Source organism: Eleutherodactylus coqui, chromosome 3, assembly GCF_035609145.1.
Source record: "Eleutherodactylus coqui strain aEleCoq1 chromosome 3, aEleCoq1.hap1, whole genome shotgun sequence".
NCBI classification, from domain to species: Eukaryota; Metazoa; Chordata; class Amphibia; order Anura; family Eleutherodactylidae; genus Eleutherodactylus; species Eleutherodactylus coqui.
In genome coordinates, this window is record NC_089839.1 from 275,472,304 (window position 1) to 275,497,103 (window position 24,800).

The 24,800-nt window shown below is 48.3% G+C and overlaps 1 protein-coding gene across 6 annotated transcripts in view; it reads left to right on the forward strand.

Annotated features, from left to right (window-relative positions):
* Positions 1-693: 693 nt before the first annotated feature.
* SMG7 (SMG7 nonsense mediated mRNA decay factor) overlaps positions 694-24,800 on the forward strand; it is a 57,359-nt gene continuing 33,252 nt past the window's right edge. For 3 of the 6 annotated variants that reach the window (XM_066597451.1, XM_066597452.1, XM_066597453.1), the window contains exon 1: positions 695-913. In XM_066597451.1, the coding sequence (XP_066453548.1) occupies positions 885-913 (29 nt within the window). In that variant the 5' untranslated portion in view covers positions 695-884. Of the gene's footprint in view, positions 914-24,800 lie in introns of all 6 variants that reach the window. The other 3 variants (XM_066597454.1, XM_066597455.1, XM_066597457.1) reach the window with 3 other exon arrangements.

Here is a 24,800-nt window from a genome sequence, read left to right on the forward strand (position 1 = left end):
TATGTGCCTGTTCTACCAGTCATCATCGCTCAGCTGTGGGAGCCGTGATGCCCAGAGTACGGCACGGGTCACTGCGGCCACTTATAAGATGGCACTATTGGCGAAGAACGGGATCGCCAGGGCAGAAGTGAGTGGCGGTTCCTTTCTTGTTTAATCATATTTCTGGCTTTTTTCACATTTTTTCCCTCCAAACCAAATACCCCCGTTATTAGCATTACCCCGCAGGAAGCATTACGTTTTTGCCGTAAAACCAAAATCGACTCATTTTTACATATATTTTAATTATAAAACAAAAAAAAAAACGTTTCCTGGCGATGATGCAGAATGACCTCATCTGTATACAAGCAGCCTGCACGCAAGGTCAAGAGCTCCATAAGTGCTGCTGTTCTATATACAGGGCATATACACAGGAGCTCCAGCGCGGATGGCCTAGGGCAGCTGCTGACGCACTAAGGCCTAGCGCCGCCGCACTCAGTTGCCTAGGAGACCGCTCAGCAGCAGGGAACTCGTTGCTACAGCAACCGAGTCCCCTCGTTCTCCCCTCCTCACCGCCTACCTTCCCGTGACGTCACTCCTACGGCGAAACGCGTCGCGCCTGCGCAGTAACGATGGGTAGGCGCGACTACACTGTGCGCTGGGAAGCTTCAGCCGGAGGGATATAGAAGACGCACCGACCGGAAGTTCTGTTTAGATAGCTGTTTCCGGAGGGGAAAGCGTTCAGTGGGACTCTCCGGGGGGTTGGTTGTCAGGGGGACAGGGGGGGTTTGCAGGCCCGGGTCCCCGACCTCACAGGCGGCTGGGGGGCCCGGAAAAGATGGCTGACTCACGACCGCTTCGATATTGAGCCTGTGTGAAGGGACCGAAGCAGAAAGCCCCGGTGGAGGATGAGCCTGCTGTGTGCGCAGTATCTCCGGTGAGGGGCAGAGCGGGGACGGTGCTGGTGGGATGGGGGAATGCTTCCATGTGTGCTGCTCGTCTGCTGTGCCATTGTGTCTGCTGGGCACCATGTGCTGCCCACCTCCCAGGATGCTGTGTGCTGCCCACCTCCCAGGATGTGTGCTGGGCACCGTGTGCTGCCCACCTCCCAGGATGCTGTGTGCTGCCCACCTCCCAGGATGTGTGCTGGGCACCGTGTGCTGCCCACCTCCCAGGATGCTGTGTGCTGCCCACCTCCCAGGATGTGTGCTGGGCACCATGTGCTGCCCACCTCCCACGATTGTGTGCTGCCCACCTCCCAGGATGATGTGTGCTGGGCACCATGTGCTGCCCACCTCCCAGGATGATGTGTGCTGCCCCTCTCCCAGGACAGTGTGTGCTGCCCACCATGTGATGCTGTGTGCTGGTCACCCCTATGGTAGTCTGTGCTGCCCACCACATGGCTACTGCCCACTGATCACTGGCTCTTGTGAGGTCATGGGGGTCATGGTTGCCATGTGGTGGTGTGCGCTGGGCATCTATGATAATATTTAGTCATCACCTGCTATGTTGATCTCTTATGGCCAGTGTATATTTTTTCACCCCTCGATGGTAGTTGGCGCTGGGCATCGGTGGCAATATTTAGTCATCTCCTACTATGATATATGCTGATGTTTTATGTGCCAGTGTATACTGGTCACCCACGGTTATAGTGTGTGCTGGGCATCGGTGGCAATATTTACTCAAAACCTACTGTATATGTTGATCTCTTAAGTGCTGGTGTATACTGGACAGCTCCGGTGGTGCTGGGCATCTACGGCAATCTTGGTCCATCACCTACTATGATATATGCTGATCTGTTATGTGCCAGTGTATACTGGACATCCCTGCTGGTAGTGGGCGCTGGGCATCTGTGGTAATATTCAAAATCTGTTACATATGCTGATCCCTTATGTACCGGTGTACACTGTGGCGGTGTGTGCTGGGCATCTATGGCAGGTTATTCATCACCTACTATGTTACATACTAATCTCTTATGGTCTTGTTTGCCAGTGTGTACTGATCACCCTCTGTGCCAGTCCCTCCATGTAGCTGGGTGCGCCGTTCATCTCCTAGTATTTACTGACGTCTTCCTCTTACTACTAGTTATGTGATCTTCCGGCCAGGTCTAGGGTCACGCCACGTGGCATTTACTGGTCCGTCGTATTCCCACTGGTTGGCACACGGCTCACTACATGCATACTGGTCCTACATACAGGTAGCGCTTCCCTAATCCTTGTGCTGTATAATACCGGGGGATTCTCCACCCCAAACTTCCCCAATAACACTTACAATTTTGTTTGGTTCCCGTGAAAACACCCAGATGGAGGTTGTGCAGCAGATTTCTGAAAGCTGTCTAAGACCCCGTTCACACGTAGCGGAAATCGTGCAGGATGTCCGCAGCGGAAATTTCTCACTAAATTCCACAACAAAAACCATGTCAAAATCCGCAAAATTGGTGCGGAATTTCGCAGCAGATCCCCAGGTGAAATCCGGTGCAAAAACCACAAGAAATGGTGAGGATTTTGATGCAGATCCGCACAAAATATGCAGCATGTGACCCTCCCGCAGGGCTGTGTATGTTAATGCAGAACTGCACCAAAATCTTGCAAAGATCTGCAGCAGTTTTCACGTTTTCCATTGAGGAGGTGAAGTTCGCCGCGGAGCCTCGTCAAAATCCGCACCAACGATGACCGAAATTCTGATGGATTTTGGTGCGGATTAGTGTGAATGCAGCATTAAAGCAAGCGGGTGTGCTGCCCATCGCAAGCAATCACAGAGCGGCTTTCATATCTCAAGAGCACTGCGAGGAGAAAAAGCTGCACTGTGATTGGTTGCTATGGGCAACAGACTGTTTCGGAACTCGTCCGCTGGGTTTACTGAACCATCACACCTGTAGGGTAGCCTGCATGTCCAGACATCGCTGCCACACGGGCTTAATGAGGACATCAGCATATGCGCGCCTTTTTTCTCGCACCACATGTCCTATCTTTGCGCGAGCCTCGCACAAGAATAGTACCTGCACGTGGGTGGTCTCCTGTAGATGATGCAGAACTCGGACAGCGCTGTCTGCGTGCCCGAGAATGTCGGCCACAACTCGCCGTGTAAGTACGGCCTTATGCAAGCGGGAAGGAAATGGGAAAGTTATTTTGGCGACTGATTCCTTTTATAAAATCTGTAGCCGCCAAGATCAGGGGGACCCGCCGCCGCCGGATGTCGTCTTATAGGGCTTTCTGGAGGGTTGCCATATGGCGGTGGGAAGTTGTGCCATCACTAGTGTCATATTGGCAGATGTCTTCACCAATATGCAGACTGGCATACGGATGGCGGAGGGGTCATCCTCTGCGGCTGCTCCGGGCGGCATACTACGTGATTACACATCCGTTTCAGATCGCCAGTAAGTCCGTAGACTTTGTGACTCCCAGCTTCGTGTTCAGAGCGGCTCTGAAGCAGAATGTCAGCGTTGCAGTTCCCGTCCGGCTGGGTCCGGTATTACTTGTATTGCTTGTGTTTTTTGTTTCTCGTCTGTCATTCTCCGGATCAGGGTGATGAAGTCGCTGATGATAATTCTCCATCTCCAGGGTTTGTTGGCCTGATGAGTCCGGTAGCGTCACCAGTGTCGTTTTGGATGTTTTCGATAATGTAGAGTATCCCGAATATAATGTTGGCTCACGTTTAGACCAAGCAAGAATCGTCCCTTTTATGCATGTATAAATATCATCGTTGACTCGTTCACTTATCATTCGGTGTAAACAGCAGTTGTTCAGTCTTTCACATTTGCATATGCCTGTCTAATCCGGCGGCACGAGAGCGAGCTGGCGGTGATGTAACTTACTCATTCAAACAGGAATGGTCTCATCTAAAAGGACCCTTAGCGGCTTAAAGGGGTATTCTGGTAATATCAGGTTATACACTGTCTGATTGGTGGGGGTCTAGTCCCATGGAGCAGCAGTCGAGCATATCTGTTGTCGCTATACCCACTACAATGGAACTGTAACAGGGGCGTAACTATAGGGGATGCGGTTGCACCCAGGCCCAGGATCCTTAGGGGGGCCATAAGGCCTGTCTTCTCTTTTATAGCGAGCCTAGTAGTATGAATAAAGCATTTTGCATTGGGACCCCAAATCTTCAAGTTACGTCTCTGGCATGGGTACAGATGGAGGAAGGATGGCCCAGCTTAACTTTTGCACCTGGGCCCCTGAGCCTTTAGTTACGCCCCTGAACTGAAGCATTGGGCCAATTCCGGCAGTCCCATCGGAAGGAAAGGAGATGCTGCGAGCAGGCTTGACTGCCACTCCATTGAAATGACAGGGATTTGGGACCCCCATTCTGGCAATCAGTGGGGTGTCATCTGTCAAGTCCTGATCTATCCAATGAGATATTATTGGAATACTCCTTTAAAGGGGTTTTCCACTTTAATATAAATGAAGCATAATTGTATAACGCATTGTTTTTAGATTCTTTGTTATGGTGCTTTCACATTTGCGCTCAGAGTTCCTCTTTCCTGCGCCGTTCGGAAAGCTGTACACTTATGCATTGATCTCTCCCTTGATGTCTTGATAGTTTGCTACCGTACAAAACGAAGCAGCCTGAAATCCATCGAAGAGGTGTCTGTCCTTACAAGTGAATGGCTCCTTTTGTTTCCGTTAGGGGGATTCCGTCAAGCTCTGTTTTGAGCAGCTGTTGCAGAACACCCCCCCCCCCCTCCACAAGTGCAGTCACATAGCGTGTACAAGAACACCATGTGAAACACCCCCCCTCCTTCCCGGACTGTGATAGGAGGGCCTGTAGCCTCCTGTAGGCAGTTTCTGTGGTTGGGATCATGTAACCATATCACACAGACTGAGAATCTGACTAGACACTGAATACATAACCCCAAGCAGATCTGAGCTGGGCCGAACTGAGATCACATGACCATCTGAGGCTGGAGGCTTCAGACAGAAAAAGATAACTAACCAATGTAACATTAGCCTGCTTGGATATACTGGGAGATAGCTACATAATGAATGATTTTAACCCCTTCCTGCTCCAGGACATACCGTATATACTCGAGTATTAGCCGACCCGAGTATGAGCCGAGTCAGTAAGTTTTACAACAAAAAATTGGTAAAACTTATTGACTCGAGTATATGCCTAGCTATACTCAAGTATATAGTAGGTAAAAAAAAAAAAAAAAAAAAAGCAGTACTCGCCTATCAGCTGGCATCTGTGTCCCCCATACGATGCTCTCCCCTGCGGTGCAGCCAGCTGCTGCAGTCTTCTCCCCGACTTGCTTTTGAAATCTCCGCCGTCAGCGCTGTGATTGGATCGAGCGCTGGCCAATCATAGCTGGCACTCGATAAACCAATCACAACCATTCAGAATGACATCACTGAATAGCTGTGATTGGTATATCGAGCGCCGGCTGTGATTGGCCGGTGCTCGATCCAATCACAGCGCTGACTGCGGGGTTTTCAAAAGCAAGACGGGAAGAAGATTGCAGCATCTGGCGGCACCGCCAGCGAAAGCATTGCGCCGGGAACACAGACGCCGGCTAATAGGTGAGTATTGAAGGTTTTTTTTTTTACCTCATTTGAGTATAAGCCGAGGGGGGCTTTTTCAGCACACTTTTTTTTGTGCTGAAAAACTCGGTCTATACTCGAGTATATACAGTACATTTACGTCCTGCAGCATCAGAGTATGTATGAAGAGAGGTCGCGGCGTGACCTCTCTTCATACAGCGCGGGCGTCAACTGTTTGTTACAGCTGACACCTGCGGGCAATAGCTGCAATTGACCATGCCGCCGACCGTGGCTATTAACCCTTTAAATACTGCTGTCAATTCTGACAGTGGCATTTAAATTCCCCGAACGATGTTCGGGAGTCCCATAAGGCTCCCCTGCGTGATATTGCAGGGAGCCGTACAGGTGTCCTGGCACCCGGAGTCCTTCTGAAAGGCCCCAGGCCTGCCTTAGCAGACTACCTATCAAGCCGTCCCCATGGGGTGGCCTAATAGACTGCCTGTCAAATCGCAGTATGATGTAATGCTACAGTATTACGTCATACTGCAGGAACGATCAAAGCATCGCTAGTTGTGGTTCCCTGTGGGGGCTAAAAAAAAGTAAGAATAAGATTAATAAAGTTTTATTAATTGGTAAAAAGAAAAGTAATAAAAGTTTAAATCGACCCCCTTTTTGTCATATCTATAATAAAAAATCGGAATCCTAAAAGAAAAATACATAACTGGTATCACCGCATCCGTAAAAGTCTGATCTTTCAAAGTAGCGCATTATTTACCCCGCACGGTGAATGTCGTCCAAAAAAGCAAAGAACGCCAGAAATGTACTTTAAGTCACCCTGTGTCCCAGAAAAAATGCAATTAAAAACGATCAAAAAGTCGTATGTATTTCGAATTGGTATTATCGGAAACTACAGAACATCCCGCAAAATGAGCCTTCGCACAACTATGTTGCTGGAAAAATAAAAGTACAGTTAAAAAAAAAACAAAAAAACTATAAAGAATAAAGTTAGTGTCTTTTTTTTATTGCAGACTGTGTGGCGTAGAAACAAGATGCACTGAAAGATGGCGGAATGCCTTTTTAAAAAATTTTTTTCTTCTTCATTTTACTCCACTTAGAATTTTTTAAAAGTTTTTCAGTACATTGAAAAATACAACTTCATACAGCGACGTCGATGAATAAATAAGAGTTACAATTTTTTTAAAAAGGGGGGGGGGAAATTGGGGAGGGGGGGGGGGGTTAATATTGTAGCATAAATCCATGGACAAATCTGCATTCACAGACCCAGACGCCGATTTGGCATGGAATCTGCGGTGCAATGAGTACGGTGCTATCTGCTTCTAATGCTGGTTACACTGACAGCGGACACGGCGATTGTGGGACCCCCACCAATCAACTGTTGATGACCTATCCTGCGGATCGTCATTAGTAGCAAGTCCTGGAAAACCCCTTTAACATCAATTTAAGAAACCAGTTCAAAGCATATTAGGAAAGAACGTAACTTTATACAGTGATTAAAGGGATTTGGGAGGTTATTTAAGAAATTTCCAAACGAGAAAACCCCCTGTATTTCCTCTTAATTGTCCGGCTGTTCCAACGCAGAAGCTTCTGCCGTGATCACATGGTGGTCGTCGTTCACGTGAGCGCTGCAGCCAATCACTGGCCTCAGCAGCCCCTGCCATTAGTGCCAGTAATTTAGATGATGAACGCCATGTGACCGCTGCGGGATGTTATGGCAATGGAGCGGTGGGTGGCAGTCTTGTTGAAATCTCAATCTCAAGCCTTGTATTGGAGATGCTGTGGATCTTCTGCACGCATGTTTTCTGCAACATATACCCCCGTGTGGCCGGACTGTCAAGTTGTTTTTCCTCCCAAGATGTTTAGGCATATGTACCTAATTTTTTCCGCTAGCTGGGGATCCAGTCTCTGAGAAGTCTTCCTATCACACCCACCTCTTTATTCAGTCTGCAGCCCCTTGAATGGAGAAGCAGCAGTGAGTGGACCCCAGATCTACTGTGGATCCCACTTATCAGGTATGTCCTAAATATCTGGGATGTCAATACTCCTATAACAATAGGAATCCATAGACAAACCTCACTCGGGGTCATTACTTCTACTCCAGTAAGTAGAGGCTCGGCTAATAAACCGGTGGCCTTGGATTAGTGAAGGTGGTGGTCTTGTGTCTTCCTCGGCTCTCGGCTATTTCTTTGTTGTATCTTGACTTGTAGATCGCACCAACACGCTCGCTAAAGCCTGCCATCAATAATTATAGGCTCTTGCTGGCATGTTGAGTATTTGTGTGACTTCCACACACTTGGGTGTCAAAACATCTAACTCTTCTCCACCTTCTCACCTCTCAGTCACCCCCTCCAAGTCCCATCAGCTTTTCTACAGTACTTCAATGCAACTAGCACTCGTTATGTACTATCCATTATATATTGGACCATCTTCCCCAAATTTTGTCAAACAGCCTCTTTTTTATATATATTCCCCTTTCCATAGATGCAACCTCTTATTTTTGTGACATCTCCTACTGGGGGGGGGGGGGACATCCAATGAGCAGCAATCTGCTTCCTCACCTGATAAAAGGCTCTCTGTATGCCCATTGACAATACCCAGTATACAAGCTCTGGGATTAAGACCAACATCAACAAGATATGTGAAGGGCTGTCACAGTGCAGAGGGATCAGCCCTATTCTCATTTGTACAAGGAAAGACCAGAAGCAATGGGATGAAACTGAAAGGGAGGAGACACAAATTAGATATTAGAAAAATCTTTCTGACAGTGAGGGTGATCAATGAGTGGAACAGGTTACCACGGGAGGTGGTGAGTTCTCCTTCAATGGAAGTCTTCAAACAAAGGCTGGACAGACATCTGTCTGGGATGATTTAGTGATCCTGCACTGAGCAGGGGGTTGGACTGTAAGCACAGATACTGACTGTGTCTGAGAAGCAAATGCATGTCGTAACTGAAGGAACTGGAAACAATAACTATGGGGAACATCATAGAGCTCTCGAAGTTGTTCAAAACTGTAACAAAGAAACCCCAGAATGTACCTGTTCCAAGAAAATTACCCCTCTCTTCTCCCATGGTGAAAACACTCCAACCTGAAAACATTTTTGAGCGATTTTTGTTTTTTCCAGAGGGGATGGGGGAGGGGTTTAAAGTCAATCCGTTTAGATGCAAAGGCTGCTTAAATATATTCTATAGTTATATTAAAGTAATTGTCGGCTATCGTCCCTTCTTTCATTCCTCTTTCACATGCCATTTATAGGGGGGCTACAACCAGTCATCTTAGACACTAATCTGCCCATCAACCCCACCCCATTTCTCTTTCCCCAACCCTTCAGACAGTTTATCGCTTTAAGGGGTCTCCCAATATAATTCTAGCAGATCTCTTGTTCTGTAATCAACCCCTAAATATCTGATGGAGTCTAAAAAAATATTGTACTGGAATCCAAACTGGAGGGTTTGTAAGGATATAAAGGAGTCGTGACGACCTAACCATGTTGATAAGATTCCCCCTGCCAAGTATCAACAATGGGAGACGATTCCAGACCTTGAGTCTATCCTCAAACCTTTGTACCAATGGAAGCAAATTGGCAGAAGTACGGTAGTTTTGAGGCTTGGGGCGCTTCTGCACAGATTATCATACAAATTCAAACATGGCTAACGATTTGTGCGAGCACGAACAATCCGTGTAAGAACGCAGGCATTGAAAGGTATGGACTTTCACTTTTACCTTTACACTTGTCGATACGACTTGCTTTGTTTTGCCTTGGAATCTGGATGGACGACTTCAGTTGATGTCATTGAAGGCCATCTGACCTGCAGAGTCGACGCTGTCGCTTAGCATCATCGTTGGGAAATGCCAACACGGAGAGAACCTGTCCTGCGCATGACCGCCTGTGAGGTACGCAGGGTGACCGGCCGGCCTCACAGCCGGAAACCGCTGCCCGCCCTAAATGCAGAATCAGACCCGTTTATGTGAGCTCGGCCTTAGAAGATGCCTCAACTCCCAAATATCTGAACTCTCTCACTAGATGTTCCAATGACTAGTCCACCGCTAAGGGATCTAAGGGAAGAATCGCAGATTTTCCTGGTTAATAGTAAGACCCAACATCTTACCAAATATATCAAAAATGGCCGTAATGGTAGCTTTCCTGGTGTAAACGCTCAACGTAAATTCATTCATCGTTCAATAATGTAAAAAAACAAAAACGTTCAGTCATTCGCGTTCCCTGGTACCGTGCCTCAGACCACCAATGATCGTGCCAATAAATTGTTTACTCGTTAGAATGATTTCTCTCTCATGACAGGAGCCTTTGGCCGTATTTACATGTCAAGAGTATTTCTTAATTTATGTATCTAGTGTCGCCCATTGGGGTATATACTGAACATGGAGCGTGTTGTCGGCGCACTTGGGGCCGGTTCACGGGCATAAACGGATTTCAGATGTGTAAATGCGCTGTGTATTTACCCAACTGAAAATCAAGATTGTCTGCGAATTTTGACCGTTCCTGCGGGTTTTTGTTTGTTTAAATACGCTGCATATTTACACACACAGAAAAATGCGCAGAAGGACCCATTGATTTGCTGCACATATCGGCAGTGAATATACATGTTTCCTGCACATTCACTGCGTTTCTTGCACTGGCGCGTTCACTTCTGTGGCCTGTTTCGTTGCGCAGTATGCACCAAAATAGGATGTTCTGCGTATTTATTTTTTTCTGCCACCCTTAGAAGTCATTTGACGGTCAGGCACCTGTGGACCGACAGTCGCTTGGTGAATGATCATTTTGCAGACAAACATAGGTATTGGCTGTCTAGAGTTGTCCAAACTGGCCATAGTCCGATTTCACATCTGTGACAGAACCTCCGGTCAGCAGATCCGGCTGAAGATGCCTAACGAAGAAGTGGTTGAGCCCCATTGTAGTCAAAGCGGTCTGTCTGGTGCTGTTTGGTTCCATCCAGAGACGGATCTGTTTGGCTGCAGGGGAACCCCAAACAGAGCCGAAAGCGGAACCCCGAGTGCAGATGTGAAACCACCCTGATATGTTCAAAGACACCGACCAACAGACGAATGATCTCTTAGGAACATTCTTTCAAGGAAAGGTCTTTCATCCAACTTCCGGGGTCTCTAATAAACTGGCCACTCTGTGTGTCTTCGATGCTCCGGCTTGCCGCTGTTCCTTCCTATAGTAAAAGCCTATGTTACTCCTGGCACAAGGCGAGGCGGATCAGTCATGATTAGATCAGTGTGCGACCGTTTCGGGTGAACGAGTCTGTTACCACACGGCTTGGTATTACTAAGGTCCCTTCAGTTGGTGACTGATAAAGAAATAAAATAAATCTTGTTATTTGTATAGCGCCAACTTATTACGCAGTGCTTTCAGGTAATTTTTTTTTATTTTTTACCCCCCACTAAGCTGTCTCATCTGACCAGATACAGGCTGCTGGAAGCTGACATACATATGGGGGGTCCTGAAATGAGGCTCAGGCACGCTTGTTGATGCTAAACGGGGATCTACGGGTGATTGATTTCAAAGCAGGGCTGGGCAGTCTTGCCTAAAATTAAAATCTCGATTTTTATCTTTTTTCGATTATAATGGTAACCTACTATGTGATGCCTCCAGTTCAGCCCATTTCCCCCTTCACCCATGTGGATCCAGAGGAAGGCAAAAAAGAGGGTGAAAAATTTTATATATATATAATTTTTTTTTTTTTTTTTATTTATTTTCCTTACATAAGGTAATTGCATGTGCAACAATATATCATATACTGACAATTCTGATTATCAGAATGCACCAAGGAATTGCTGTGCATGCATGGTCGTGTACATAGAAAAAAGAAAAAGAAGGGAGGGGGGTCAAACTTGAGTTGTATACACACATAAGATGAGGCTCCACTCCCTTTAAGGCCCATTTAGACACAACGATCACTTAAAAGCCATCTTTTACACGCTGTGCCTAAACTCGTGCCCTTTGGGCAGTTTTCGTATATCCGTGACTTCAAGCCAGCTTGAAAATCATCATGTGGTCTTATCAGTACTGCACGCTGAGTTCTCAGCGGGATAGCGCTGATGGCATTCTTTTAGCTGCAGTCCCGCTCGAGAGCAATGGAGCTGAATGCAGATAACAGACCTCCAGCTGTTATCTGCATTCAGCGAAAGGCTTCATTTGCACGCTAATAGGCTACCAAGTAGCTGAAGATCTCCTTAGTAGTTTATGCAAAATGATTGCTCAAAACTGCCATTCAGGTTCTCTTTTGAACAAATTTTAAGCGATCGTCTTTGCGTGTAAATGGGCCTTTAGTCATCACGGCTCCTCATGTTCTGTTCTCTCTCCCCTCTTATCACATTTCCCCACATATTGTCCTCTCACCTTTCATACAAGTCCACTGATGTATCTGAGGGTGCATTCTCACGGGCAAGAAAAGCGCTGCGAGATGCATGAAAATACACATGATTTGTAATGGGTGTATTTACATGGGTGGTTTTTCTCTCACAGCGACAGAAAAGTTACAGCATGTTGTGTTTTTGCGTGAGTCTTGTACAAGAATGGGACATGCAGTTGTGCGGTGACGGACGGACGATGTGCTGTGCAATTAAAGGGGTTGTCCCGCGGCAGCAAGTGGGTCTATACACTTCTGTATGGCCATATTAATGCACTTTGTAATGTACATTGTGCATTAATTATGAGCCATACAGAAGTTATCAAAAGTTTTTCACTTACCTGCTCCGTTGCTAGCGTCCTCGTTTCCATGGTTGCCGTCTAATTTTCCCCGTCTAATGGCCAAATTAGACGCGCTTGCGCAGTCCGGGTCTTCTCTTTTCTCAATGGGGCTCCGTGTAGCTCCGCCCCGTCACGTGCCGATTCCAGCCAATCAGGAGGCTGGAATCGGCAATGGACCGCACAGAAGCCCTGCGGTCCACCGAGGGAGAAGATGCCGGCGGCCATCTTCAGCAGGTAAGTAAGAAGTCACCGGAGCGCGGGGATTCAGGTAAGCGCTGTCCGGTGATCTTTTTTAACCCCTGCATCGGGGTTGTCTCGCGCCGAACGGGGGAGGGGGGTTGGAAAAAAAAAACCCCGTTTCGGCGCGGGACAACCCCTTTAAGCTCTCACCCAAGTGAATGCACCCTTGTTGTTTAACAGTCACACTTCACTTTCTTCTGCTACGTGGTGCGGTCCTCCAGCTGTATGCCAATGGGCAGTCCGACGCTGCCTACGGTCCGGGCTCTCTCCTTCCCCGGTGTTTGAAAACCGCCCATTTCCATCCTTAGTGACGTCTCGATTTCCGCCCCTCTGAGACTTTACGCGCTGATGATGGAATGCACGATGTGAATGGACCCATTAAAACTAATGGGTTGTATTTCTGCGCTTGTTTTGTGTAACTCGTCCATATTAAAGGGGTTGTCCCGCGGCAGCAAGTGGGGTTATACACTTCTGTATGGCCATATTAATGCACTTTGTAATGTACATCGTGCATTAATTATGAGCCATACAGAAGTTATTCACTTACCTGTTCCGTTGCTGGCGTCCCCGTCTCCATGGTGCCGTCTAATTTCAGTGTCTAATCTCCCGATTAGACGCGCTTGCGCAGTCCGGTCTTCTCCCTTCTGAATGGGGCCGCTCGTGCCGGAGAGCTGCTCCTCGTAGCTCCGCCCCGTCATGTGTGCCGATTCCAGCCAATCAGGAGGCTGGAATCGGCAATGGAACGCACAGAGCCCACGGTGCACCATGGGTGAAGATCCCGGCGGCCATCTTCGCAAGGTAAGTAAGAAGTCACCGGAGCGCGGGAATTCGGGTAAGTACTATCCGTTTTTGTTTTTTTTTTTAAACCCCTGCATCGGGGTTGTCTCGCGCCGAACGGGGGGGGCTATTGGAAAAAAAAACCAAACCCCGTTTCGGCGCGGGACAACCCCTTTAATGCACCCTGATGACTGCCGGTGGCACCTGTCTCTTTGCATTTCATCTATTTTTTTGATCCTCTTTTTGGCTATTTCTGTCTGCATAGTAATAAACAGGCAAAAATAGAAGTTTTATGTGAGGCAGCTAGTCTGGGTTAAGGGCCTTTTACACGGGCCAATAACAATCATTCGGATTCCCGCCATCCCGTGAGAATCTGAACGATTTATTGTTCTGATTCTCGTGGTGTAAACGCGTTCGACTGAACGGCATACGAGAATTCGTTCACTTCTCATTCGTCGTCCCGTTTCATCATGCAGAAAACTGGATGAGCGTTCCATGTAAACAGACAGTCAATCGCTTATGAACCACTGCCTGTTTACTGTGAATGGAGGCGGGCGAGCTGCAACGATCCCGATCCGCCTCTATTCACTGAACAATGATCGTTCTTGTGTAAAAGCACGAGGGATTATCGCTGGGACGAGCTGTCGGGTATCTGCGGCCCGTATAGAAGAGCCCCTACTCTGCTGCCTCTTACAACTTATGTAAGTGATCACCGTTGTGCCTTAAGTTTCAGAATAGTTTCATAACTCGACCTGTGAAAGCGTCTTTCTTTTGGGGGTAAAGGAGGGGGGGGGGTATGCATTTCTAGAAGTCTTTGCACTTTGCTGTAAGTCTACCTGTAGGATCACATGTGGGGTATGGAAACGGCCAGTAATAGACATCTGTTGCTTTCGTGGACCGCTAACTTCTGATTATGAAATTTGCTTAAAAAACCATGAAATCGAAACGACCCGTTACTTGTGAAAACTGTGAGTTGTGTTTGTGGAGTTAAGGGACGGGATGTTCATTAATGTTTAACATTGTGTGGGCTGCTTGTATACTTTATAACAAGCCATCACATAGGATACCTGGCAGTACATGGTATTTGTCTCACACATGGTTGCCCCATCCGTTAGTTGTGGGGGCTGCAGCCGCACTTCACAAAGTTTTACTTTGCTTTAAAAGCCCAAAGTGATGGCAGGTGTTTGGAATGGTGACGCTACAGCAGGCACCTAACATCTGGCGATAGCAGCAGCAACGAACACTGGGACCACAGCGGGGCTGCAGTGGTGGATTGCGGCAGCAGTGAATAGGTAAGTACTGCTGTTATTATTTTGGCACAATGGACATTAAAGACACTCTGTCACCATCTTGTTGCACCCTTATCTGAGGACAGCACAAGGTAGTGACAGGCACACGTGCGGTTGCAGCACCGGCCTCATTGAAATCAATGGGAGAACATCGCGATCCTCTGCCGCAGCTGTGACGGGGGATTCCTTTAGCCCTATAGTGAGGCTGGCGCATCCATGTCAATGGGGTTAGCCATTGAAAACAGTGGGAGACCATCGCGATGAAGGGAACCCAGACGGGGATGCGAGTCTGTTTCCATGTGAAACCACTTCGCATCCAGGGGTTGTGAGAAGGATTGTGAGGGCGATATTGGGCCGTGAATCACAGCCCAATATCACACTCTCCAGTGTGCAGGAGCCCTGACAGGCACCTCCTTAGGCTGCCTGTCCATGGGCATTGCGATATCTCGCAGCGGATCGCCGCCGCAGAGCAGGAGCCAACTGATGGATCTCTGCTGTGAGCCTATCTGACTGATAGGCTCACTGCGGAGAATGGCGGCAATTCGCAGCATGCTGCGATTTGCCATCCGCGAGTGGAGAATCGCTATGATTCTCCGCTAGTGGACAGGGGGGCTGCGCTTTCCGTAGTAACGCTATGGCAAGCGTTCACTGCTTTCCCTGCGGCCATATTCTTGCCGTGGGGAACGCAGTGAAAATTCGCCTGTGGACAGGAGCCCTTATGGTGCTCTCGGTGAGGACACCAAAGAGGTGGTGACACATTCCCCTTAAAGGCTTCATGTTGTCTGGTAGGTGGGCAGCCCCTTCAGAAGCTGATCAGCATGCGTCCACCACTCGGGATCCCCGCTGATTGTCTGACCCAGTGGGAATTTGAACAATTCTCACTCGGTGTAATCACACGCCACGAATGAACGACAAACGAGAATTCATTCGCTGCTTCCTTGTTTAGTTCCTGCATGCAGAAAAATGGATGACTGGTCATTCCGTGTAAACGGGCAGTCGTTGACTTGTATGGACTTCCTGTTTACTGTGAGTGGAGGCAGGCGGGCTGAGACCATTCTCGGTCCCTTCACTAGTAACGCTCGGTCCTGTGTAAAAGCACAAGGTCTATTGCTGGGGTGCTGTGCATCTGCGTCTGACAGGCCGTCCCGTGTAAAAGGGCCCTCAGGAACGTGTTGGCTCTCATTGCTTTGTGTAAACCTTGCAGTGATCGGCCCACAGATGAGGCGACGCCGGTCTGTTGGTCGGCGGCACGTTTACTTGGGACGGTTTAGAGGCAAGGACTATTGTTCATAGTTTTATGTGAACACTAATCATTCAGCCAGCGATGTATGTGCGCGTCCGAACTGGCTGCACGGGCGAACGATGGCGGGATTTGTCCGTTTATTCATATGATGGTTTGGTATAAACAGACCCGTTATCATGATCACAGGTCTGTGCCAACGTTCGTGCGGCGGAGCATCGTCCGTGTGAAATGACTTTTAGAAACTTTGGTTTGTCTGATTACGTCTTTAACTAGGGGATATACCGTTGTACGGCGCTACAAGCGCGCGGGGGGGGGGGAGAGGGGGTTGAACATCGGGCTCTCAAAAAGATTTTCAGAATATGAGTCCTGGAATATACGAAGAGGGCCACAAGATTGAGCCAAGCACCGCACTGTTATGGAAGCTGTGCAAAAGAAAATCTGTGTGGCCTACAGTAACCAATCACAGCGCAGCTTCCATTTTACCTCAGCAGTATAAGAAGTGGCAACCAATCACAGCGCAGCTTTCATTTTACCTCAGCAGTATAAGTAGCAACCAATCACAGCGCAGCTCACATTTTACCTCAGCAGTATAAGAAGTAGCAACCAATCACAGCGCAGCTTTTATTTTACCTCAGCAGTATAAGAAGTAGCAACCAATTACAGCGCAGCTTTCATTTTACCTCAGCAGTGTAAGAAGTAGCAACCAATTACAGCGCAGCTTTCATTTTACCTCAGCAGTGTAAGAAGTAGCAACCATTGACAGCGCAACTCACATTTTACCTCAGAGGTATAAGTAGCAACCAATCACAGCGCAGCTTTCATTTTACCACAGAAGTATAAGAAGTAGCAACCAATCACAGCACAGCTCACATTTTACCTCAGAGGTATAAGAAGTAGCAACCAATCACAGCACAGCTTTTATTTTACCTCGGCAGTATAAGGAATAGCAATCAATCGCAGCGCAGCTCACATTTTACCCCAGCGGTATAAGAAGTAGCAACCAATCACAGCGCAGCTTTCATTTTACCACAGAAGTATAAGAAGTAGCAACCAATCACAGCGCAGCTTTCATTTTACCTCCAGCGGTGTAAGAAATAGCAACAAATCACAGCGCAGCTTTCATTTTACCTTAGCGGTGTAAGAAATGGCAACCAATCACAGCGCAGCTTTCATTTTACCTTAGCGGTGTAAGAAATGGCAACCAATCACAGCGCAGCTTTCATTTTACCTCAGTGGTGTAAGAAATAGCAACCAATCACAGTGCAGCTTTCATTTTACCTCGGCGGTGTAAGTAGCAGCAACCAATTACAGCACGGCTTTCATTTTACCTCAGCAGTGTAAGAAATGGCAACCAATCACAGCGCAGCTTTCATTTTACCTCCGTGGTGTAAGAAATAGCAACCAATCACGGTGCAGCTTTCATTTTGCCTCAGCGGTGTAAGAACTGAAAGCTGAGCTGTGATTGGTTGTTGGCAACAAAAATCACAGGGGAAGACAGTGAGTTTTCGATTTTTAATTCCGCCAGTATTCGTCGCCGGGTGCTGAACAACGCTCACGCAAAATGTCACTCAAGTCAGAACAGAACTGTGGATTTGTATATGACACGAACAGATTGTGCGTTCTATACATACGATGTGAACATTGCTATCGCCCCTTGGTGCCCGCAGCCAGCCCCCCTCCCCTTGGTGCCCGCAGCCCGTGTGTAAACAGCGTACGCGTTGCCAACAATAATGAAACTGTATACTAACGATGGGTCACATACAGGACTGCTGCATGTAAATGGAGCTCGCCAGCGCTAATCCACCTGCTAATGTGGTTAATCCGCGCGCTATGCGCAGAACATCTGTGTTACAGGCCCCCCAGGCGCTCCCAACTCCTCTCCTAGAACTACAACTCCCAGCATGCCCTGACGGCCAGACGTTCTGAGGACATGCTGGGAGTTTTAGTTCCACTACTTCTAGAATGATGACTGACTTGCATCTTGTGCCGTGTAGCGCTGCGGTAATGCGAAGTGAACTAAAACTGCGGTTCTTGCAACTTTTCCGCAGTGACCTACTGTCTGAACGGCAGCGTGGCGGTAGAACAATCTAGTGGAGGGTGTGGGGTGAGACGCTGTTTGCCGGGACGCACCTTTTGTAAGTGTTTCCTGGAGCGGTTGTGTCCTTGTCACCGGCTCTCCTTGTATTGTGTCAGCCATGATGAATCACACTTGTGACATGTCGCTGCCTCCAGTGCTTCCACCGCAGCGGCTCGGGATCCCAGCTTCTCACTTTGATCTTAATGCAGTCTGAAGACTTGTACAAGTTCCTCGGGCGGCGTGTGGTGAGCGGGGGCTACAGAATATACAGATTACCTTCCATCACCTGCAATGTGTAGTCACGGCTCTGTTACATTTGGGCTGTTGTGCTACTATCCCATGTCGTTGGGGGTCTGGCAGCCCCTCTCGTCAAGCCTGTACATACACATTGTGCCGTGCGGCCCTTGCGGACAGGGTCTCAGTTCTGTTTGGCTACCGGTTGGTGAGGCCCCCTCCTCTCCTGTGGAGTCCTTTAAGTCTGTCACATCATTTTTGCAATCTAAAAGAAATGTAACTCGTTGCTGACTAAATCGGTACTTTTATTTTCTTGGATAGATGCTGCCGCGGAGAGATACGAGACGCGCCACCCCTGCCGTAGTCCAGCGACGGGTGAACTGTCCAATGGGCATCTGTCCTTGCTTTCCGGGTCGGCTGTCTCCCATTTCTGTCCTGTAAACGCAACCCTTGGAGTGTTGATTGACGTATCACTCTCTGGCAGCTGGAGACTTCTTGCGTTCCCAAGTTTTTTGCGCATGCACCGCACTACGGGAGCAGGCGCATGTGTGTGACCTCACTCGTAGTGTTGGCCAAGAGTAACAGTGCTTTTACACGGGATGAGAGATGGCCGTTCAGTGAATGGAGGTGGAGATCTCTTCTGGATGCTTACCTCCGTTAACTGTGAACAGGCAGTCGTTCATAGGTAAGCGGCTGCCTGTTTATGCTGAGTGAGAAGTCACTCGTTAGTCTCTTTTGGTTCCGGGAGCTGAAACAAAGTTACTAGTGACTAATGAGCGATTTTCTTGTTCCGTAACCTGCTTCTAGGCCGGGCTCACATGGTCAGATTGAAAGGCATGCATTTTTGCTTTTTGTCGATACGAATTACGTATAGCGCAAGCGCAAAAAAAACGCGGTATGCTCTATTTTAGCGCAGGTGCCCTTCATTTGAGGTCAATGGATGCTTGTGTTCCGTCGCACATACGCAATTAACATTGTGCATGAGTGATGGAAACGCTTACGAGAGAGATCGATCTTCCATGTGGATGATACGCTGGGAATCCAACCTGTGTGTGCGCGAGCCCAGCCTTAGGGCTCCTTCCCACGGACGGATATCCGCCGCGTAATACGCTCAATGCTCACAGTGCGGAATTCCACCGCGGAATTCCGCACCGTGAAATCACCGGACCTCACCCACGGCATGCTCTATTTGCCGCGGGTGTACGCACAGACGGCTTCCATTGCAGTCAATGGAAGCCGTCCGTCACGCTATTTTCCGCTGTAGCACAGCGGAAGATAGCGTAAAGCCGCTTCCCCGCCTACCGACGCCGCGTGATGTGACACGGCCGGCTGCGTCATGTGACGCTGTGGGCGTGTCATGTGATGTGGCTGGCGGTAGGCGGGGAAGCGGTTTCACGCTATCTTCCGCTGTGCTACAATGACTGTGCTACATTGACTGCAATGGAAGCCGTCCGCACGTACACCCGCGGCAAATAGAGCATGCCGCGGGTGAGGTCGGATGATTTTACGGTGCAGAATTCCATCGTGGAATTCCGCACCATGAGCCCTGAGCTATTAGGTTCAATAGAACCTAATAGCTGTGGGCACAGCGCAGCCGATTTCCGCCGCATAATATTACGCGGCGGAAATCCGTCCGTGGAAAGGAGGCCTTACACAAATATCAGTCTAAACCGCTCGTTTGCCATAAAAGAAAAGTTAAAAATTTGCTCAGATAGTTTGCTCTTGACAATTTACCTTAAGTCAGTGCGCATGACGCCAATCCCTCACTGCAGTGAATGCGCAAAAACTTTGGGAAGCTCCAGTGGTCATGTTTACAGGACAGAGGTGGGAGGAGGAGGAGAACTGTTCTTCCGATAGTCTACTCATCATTGGCATACCGCATGGGAAGCGCATCAAGTCTTGTCTCTCCACGCGGCATCTATTTAAGAAAATAAAGGTGCTGCTCTAACCCCATAGTGTTTTTACGTCCTAGCTTGCTGGGCCTTAATCCCCAGGGACGTAAAAACATGCATCCTGCATGGATTAAGGCCCTGCAAGCTGTGGACGTGACAGCTCAATGCTGCCGGAGCGGTCATCCCGGATCGCGAGACAATTATCAAATGCCGGCGATCATATGAAACTCAATAAAACATAAATAGAAGTTAAAGATTCAGCTGCCCTGATGGATCGGATCCATTTCAGTGCAGCTGAAAGTACTCACCCTCATCCTCCGCAATGTCCTGCGGCATTCTGGTCTCCCACTCCCGATAGCGCCTCCTGCACATGCGTGCCCAACCTTATACCTTGGGTGCGTCTGCAGAAGAGCGCGCGGACCAGGTAATTTAAATCATATCCGTGAGGGTAGATGAAATTATGTTCCTAAGGCCGCCAGATTTATCCGCAGACCTCACCACTGCTTCTGCGCACACGCCCGCCGCCAAAATGGCGGACGCATGTACAAAAGCCACAGATTGCCAGGGTAATTTTAAAATCTCCCTGCTCCTGGCTATCAAACATAGCCAAGAGCTGGAGATCTCACGGGGGGGCTGCGGTACGCGGTCCCTGGTCATGGGACTGCCGTTTTTCAATAGAAAACGGCAATCACATAAAAGTAAAGAAAAGCTAGTTTCACCTTCTATCACGGATTCAATCCTCCCCGCTCTCCCCCGCCAGCACCCGAATCTTTAGAGACGAGCGGGCAGGTACTCGCTTAAGGCACTACTCGTTCGAGTAGTTTGCCTTAGCGAGTACTCTCTATTAATAATCATTAACATCTTCTAAATGGTTAAACACTGAAATTTTCCAATGTGCTTCCACAATAAAGTAATCAGATGGAAATATAGATCTCATAAAAATGTGTACATTGTTTGCTCATATTTGAGATATTGCAGTTTGAAAATGTGAAAAAATGACAATTTTTTTCAAAATGTCCCCATTTTTGGCACTTTTAATAAATATACACAAGTTTGATCAGTCTATTTTCACCACCTTAATGAAGTACAATATGTGACAAAAAACAATGTCAGAATCACTTGGATATGCAAAACCTTTACGGAGTTATTCTATGTTAAAATGACTCTTGTCAGATTTCCAAAATTTGGAAATCTGACAAGCCTGTTTGCGCCTTAAAGGGGTTGTCCCGTGAAAGCAAGTGGGGTTATATACTTCTGTATGGCCATATTAATGCACTTTGTAATGTACATCGTGCATTAAATATGAGCCATACAGAAGTTATTCACTTACCTGCTCCGTTGCTAGCGTCCCCGTCTCCATGGTGCCGTCTAATTTCAGCGTCTAATCTCCTGATTAGACGCGCTTGCGCAGAAGGGTCTTTTGCCATCTCTTCGCTCCGGCATGAGCCGGCATTCTGGCTCCGCCCCCTTGTACGCGTCATCGCGTAGCTCCGCCCCCGTCAATGTGCCGATTCCAGCCAATCAGGAGGCTGGAATCGGCACATTGACGGGGGCGGAGCTACGCGATGACGTGTACAAGGGGGCGGAGCCAGAATGCCGGCTCATGCCGGAGCGAAGAGATGGCAAAAGACCCTTCTGCGCAAGCGCGTCTAATCAGGAGATTAGACGCTGAAATTAGACGGCACCATGGAGACGGGGACGCTAGCAACGGAGCAGGTAAGTGAATAACTTCTGTATGGCTCATATTTAATGCACGATGTACATTACAAAGTGCATTAATATGGCCATACAGAAGTGTATAACCCCACTTGCTTTCACGGGACAACCCCTTTAAGGCGCAAACAGGCTTGGTCACTAAGGGGTTAATGGGCAGCAGGTCCCACGTCTTGCACTAAATTTTGTTTCAGATCGCAAAAATGTGACAGAGTTTCTTTTAAAGGAGTTTTTGAGATTCCTACAAATTAAATGAAAGCCAAGCATTATTATAAGGCTATGTTCACAATTGCCGGGTAACCGTATATCTGGCTTGGCTTTTATTCCCTCTGGTATAACGGTGAAACCGGGAGGGAAATTGATGCCAAAACTGATCCCAGTTTTCTGCGGGATTGTGCGGCCTCCAGCGCATCAGTGCTGCCGTGCAGAAGAACGCCTGGCTACGGATGCTGGACCGCGGCACAATCATGGCGTTAGTGTTTGGCACCAATCCACTGGACGGACGCAACGTATATCTGGGACGCGGCCTAATAAAGTGGCTGTTCAGTCTAGATGACGATCAGACTATATTTTGGAATTTCAAAGGGTTCACTTACTTTTTCCCTGTAACTGGGACCCTTCAGGAAACCTGAATTGGCTGGGGCAGGCCCTTTCAGTGCAAAGCTCTAACCGCTGAGTCTCGTGGCTCGACCGTTGCAGACACCCGTGTAAAGGCGCCTAATAGACTTCTTTATAGTTGTAGTTTTAAAAACTTTTTTTTCTATATTAGTGGTAAATTAGTTTGTGGTAATGTTCCTCATCCGGCGCTGTTATCGCGGTGCGCGGTCCGTAACGGGTCTGACGTGCAGAATATTAATTGTCCTAATGTGCCAAAAGCCGGGTAAGAGAAATCTATAATCTGTTTGGTGCGCTTCCTCCCATGTAGTCCGCTCCCCCATGAGACCACCGCTTCCCAGCCTTCGGCTTCAGAGACGTGGGGTGGGTGAATGTTAACTCTAGTTTAACCCAGTCGTTCGTAAAAACACTATTTTGGTGATTTTATTTGCAGCTGCATGAATTGATTTTTTTTTTCTTCTCCTTTTTACTAACAATGGTAATATTTCGTCTGTACAAGGTCTTTGGGTTCTTGTCTATTAGGATTCGTTCACACGGGCGAGCGCGATATCAGGACGAGTAACTCAGCCCAATATGGCGCTTGCCAACATGTGCGAGGCATTTTTATTCAAAACCGCCTAGCATCACTTCTGATCCTCTGGCGTGTTACATGAGTCCGAGGATCAGAAGTGTTTCCCATTCATCCCATCATACGACATGCAAGTGCCATGTGGTGTCTTTTAAGGTCCCATTAGAAGGAACGGACGAGTCCTTGTACAAAACGGTGCAACATTCTTGCCAATGTGACCTCAGCGTTAGGGCTCATGCCCACAAGCGCCGCAGATTTCCGGAAATCTGCGGGAGTATCGCGTTTAAAAACGTGAGTGATCGCGTATTTCCGAGGTCTCCATTAGTACTGTATTAATGGAGACCTCCTGCTGCGGAAATCTACGGTGAATTAGAACATGCCACGACTTTTTTCCCGCAGCAGAAATCGGTGGCAGAATTCCGCATGTGAGCATTGGCAGCAGGAAAGCTATTAGGCTCAATAGAACGTAATGGCTACAGGAAACGCAGCAGCAATCTGTCCGTGGACATTAGCCCTAAGGCCTCCCTCACACAGGGTGTTTGCAGAAACGCAGTGTTTTTCAGCGCTGCGTTTACTGCAGATTCTGCCCGGTTTCTGCAGCGCTGGCATTCTTTATGCCAGCGTTTTGAGCACAGCTGTAAACGCAGCCACGGATGCTGAAGAAAGAAAAAAAAAAAAGCAATACTCACCTAGCCGCTGTCGTCCAGGTCGCGGCCGCTGGTCTCTGCTGCTGATTCCGGCTTCCCCTGCACACTCAAGTCTATTGCTGCAGGCCAGGTTTGAGATCCCCGCCTCCAGCAATAGATTGCTGTGATTGGTTCTGGCCGAGAACCAATCACAGCACTTCATTGACTGTCTCAGCCAATCAGAGCTTGCGGGAGGGGCTCTCTTTATTGGCCCCAGTAGTAATGGGGGGTCTCCCTATATTGCCGCTATGCTCTTCAGATGCAGGGAGAGGTTTAGCAGTGCGGATTACAATAGGGGCAATTGGGACAGCTGTGGGCCCCCTTGGACTCTCAGACCCAAGGCTGTCTCCCCAAACTCCCCTATTATAATCTGCCATTGGTCCCAGCTCTACTCACCCCTGTAGCCGTGTCCCGGCAGCCTGTACTCAGGAAATTAGCATGCAGGACCCATGGTCGGCATAGCAACGTAGATCACATGACCGGCGCCAGCTCATCTGCATTGCTATGCTGACCACAGGTCCTGCATGCTGATTTCCTTAATGCAGACTATCCAGACACGGCTACAGTGGTGAGTAGAGCGAGGCCTAGACCCTCCATCGGAGCCTCTGAGAAGCTCTCCTGTAGCCCCCAGGGCTCTGCACACCCTGGGAAACCCTGATTGGGAAAGGTTTGTGTATGCAATTCTTTGTGGCTCCTCCTATTTTAAAGGGGTTGTCCAGTTTACGGTGCATTCACACTTCCGTTAGGGCCGCCTGTTATTATTCCATCTTTATTACAATTTTGGAGCAGAGAAGCGGTATCAAAACGGAAATCCTGTGGGTTTTCGAAGGGAGTGATGAGAGGGAAAAAAAGGGAAGCGGCTCATTTAACGTGTGGAGTTTTTTTATCCATGTTCACCAAAGTTGAGACCCTTTTAGACAGAACGATCATCGTTCAAACGAGCAAAAGTGGCCGATTATCATTTGGTCTCAACGCACGTCGATGGTGAACGCTAATTGATCACTTTCCGTTTGTCCATTTTATACAGGCATACAAATTGGCGTTGGCTCATTCGCTTATTCAGTTTCTCTGACGCGCCTTCATTCGTTCTCAGTCACTTACACAGCGAATGTGAATGACTGAACAATTTCTCTTGTGAGCGCGCCAATGATGTACATGCCGGTATAAACAGGCTGCACCAGCGAACTCTGACATCATTGGCTCGTCAAACGATAGTCATTTGGTGTAAACGGACCCTTCGGGGGTCGGCCGTGCTTCTGAAGTCCGCCTTGGAGGTTA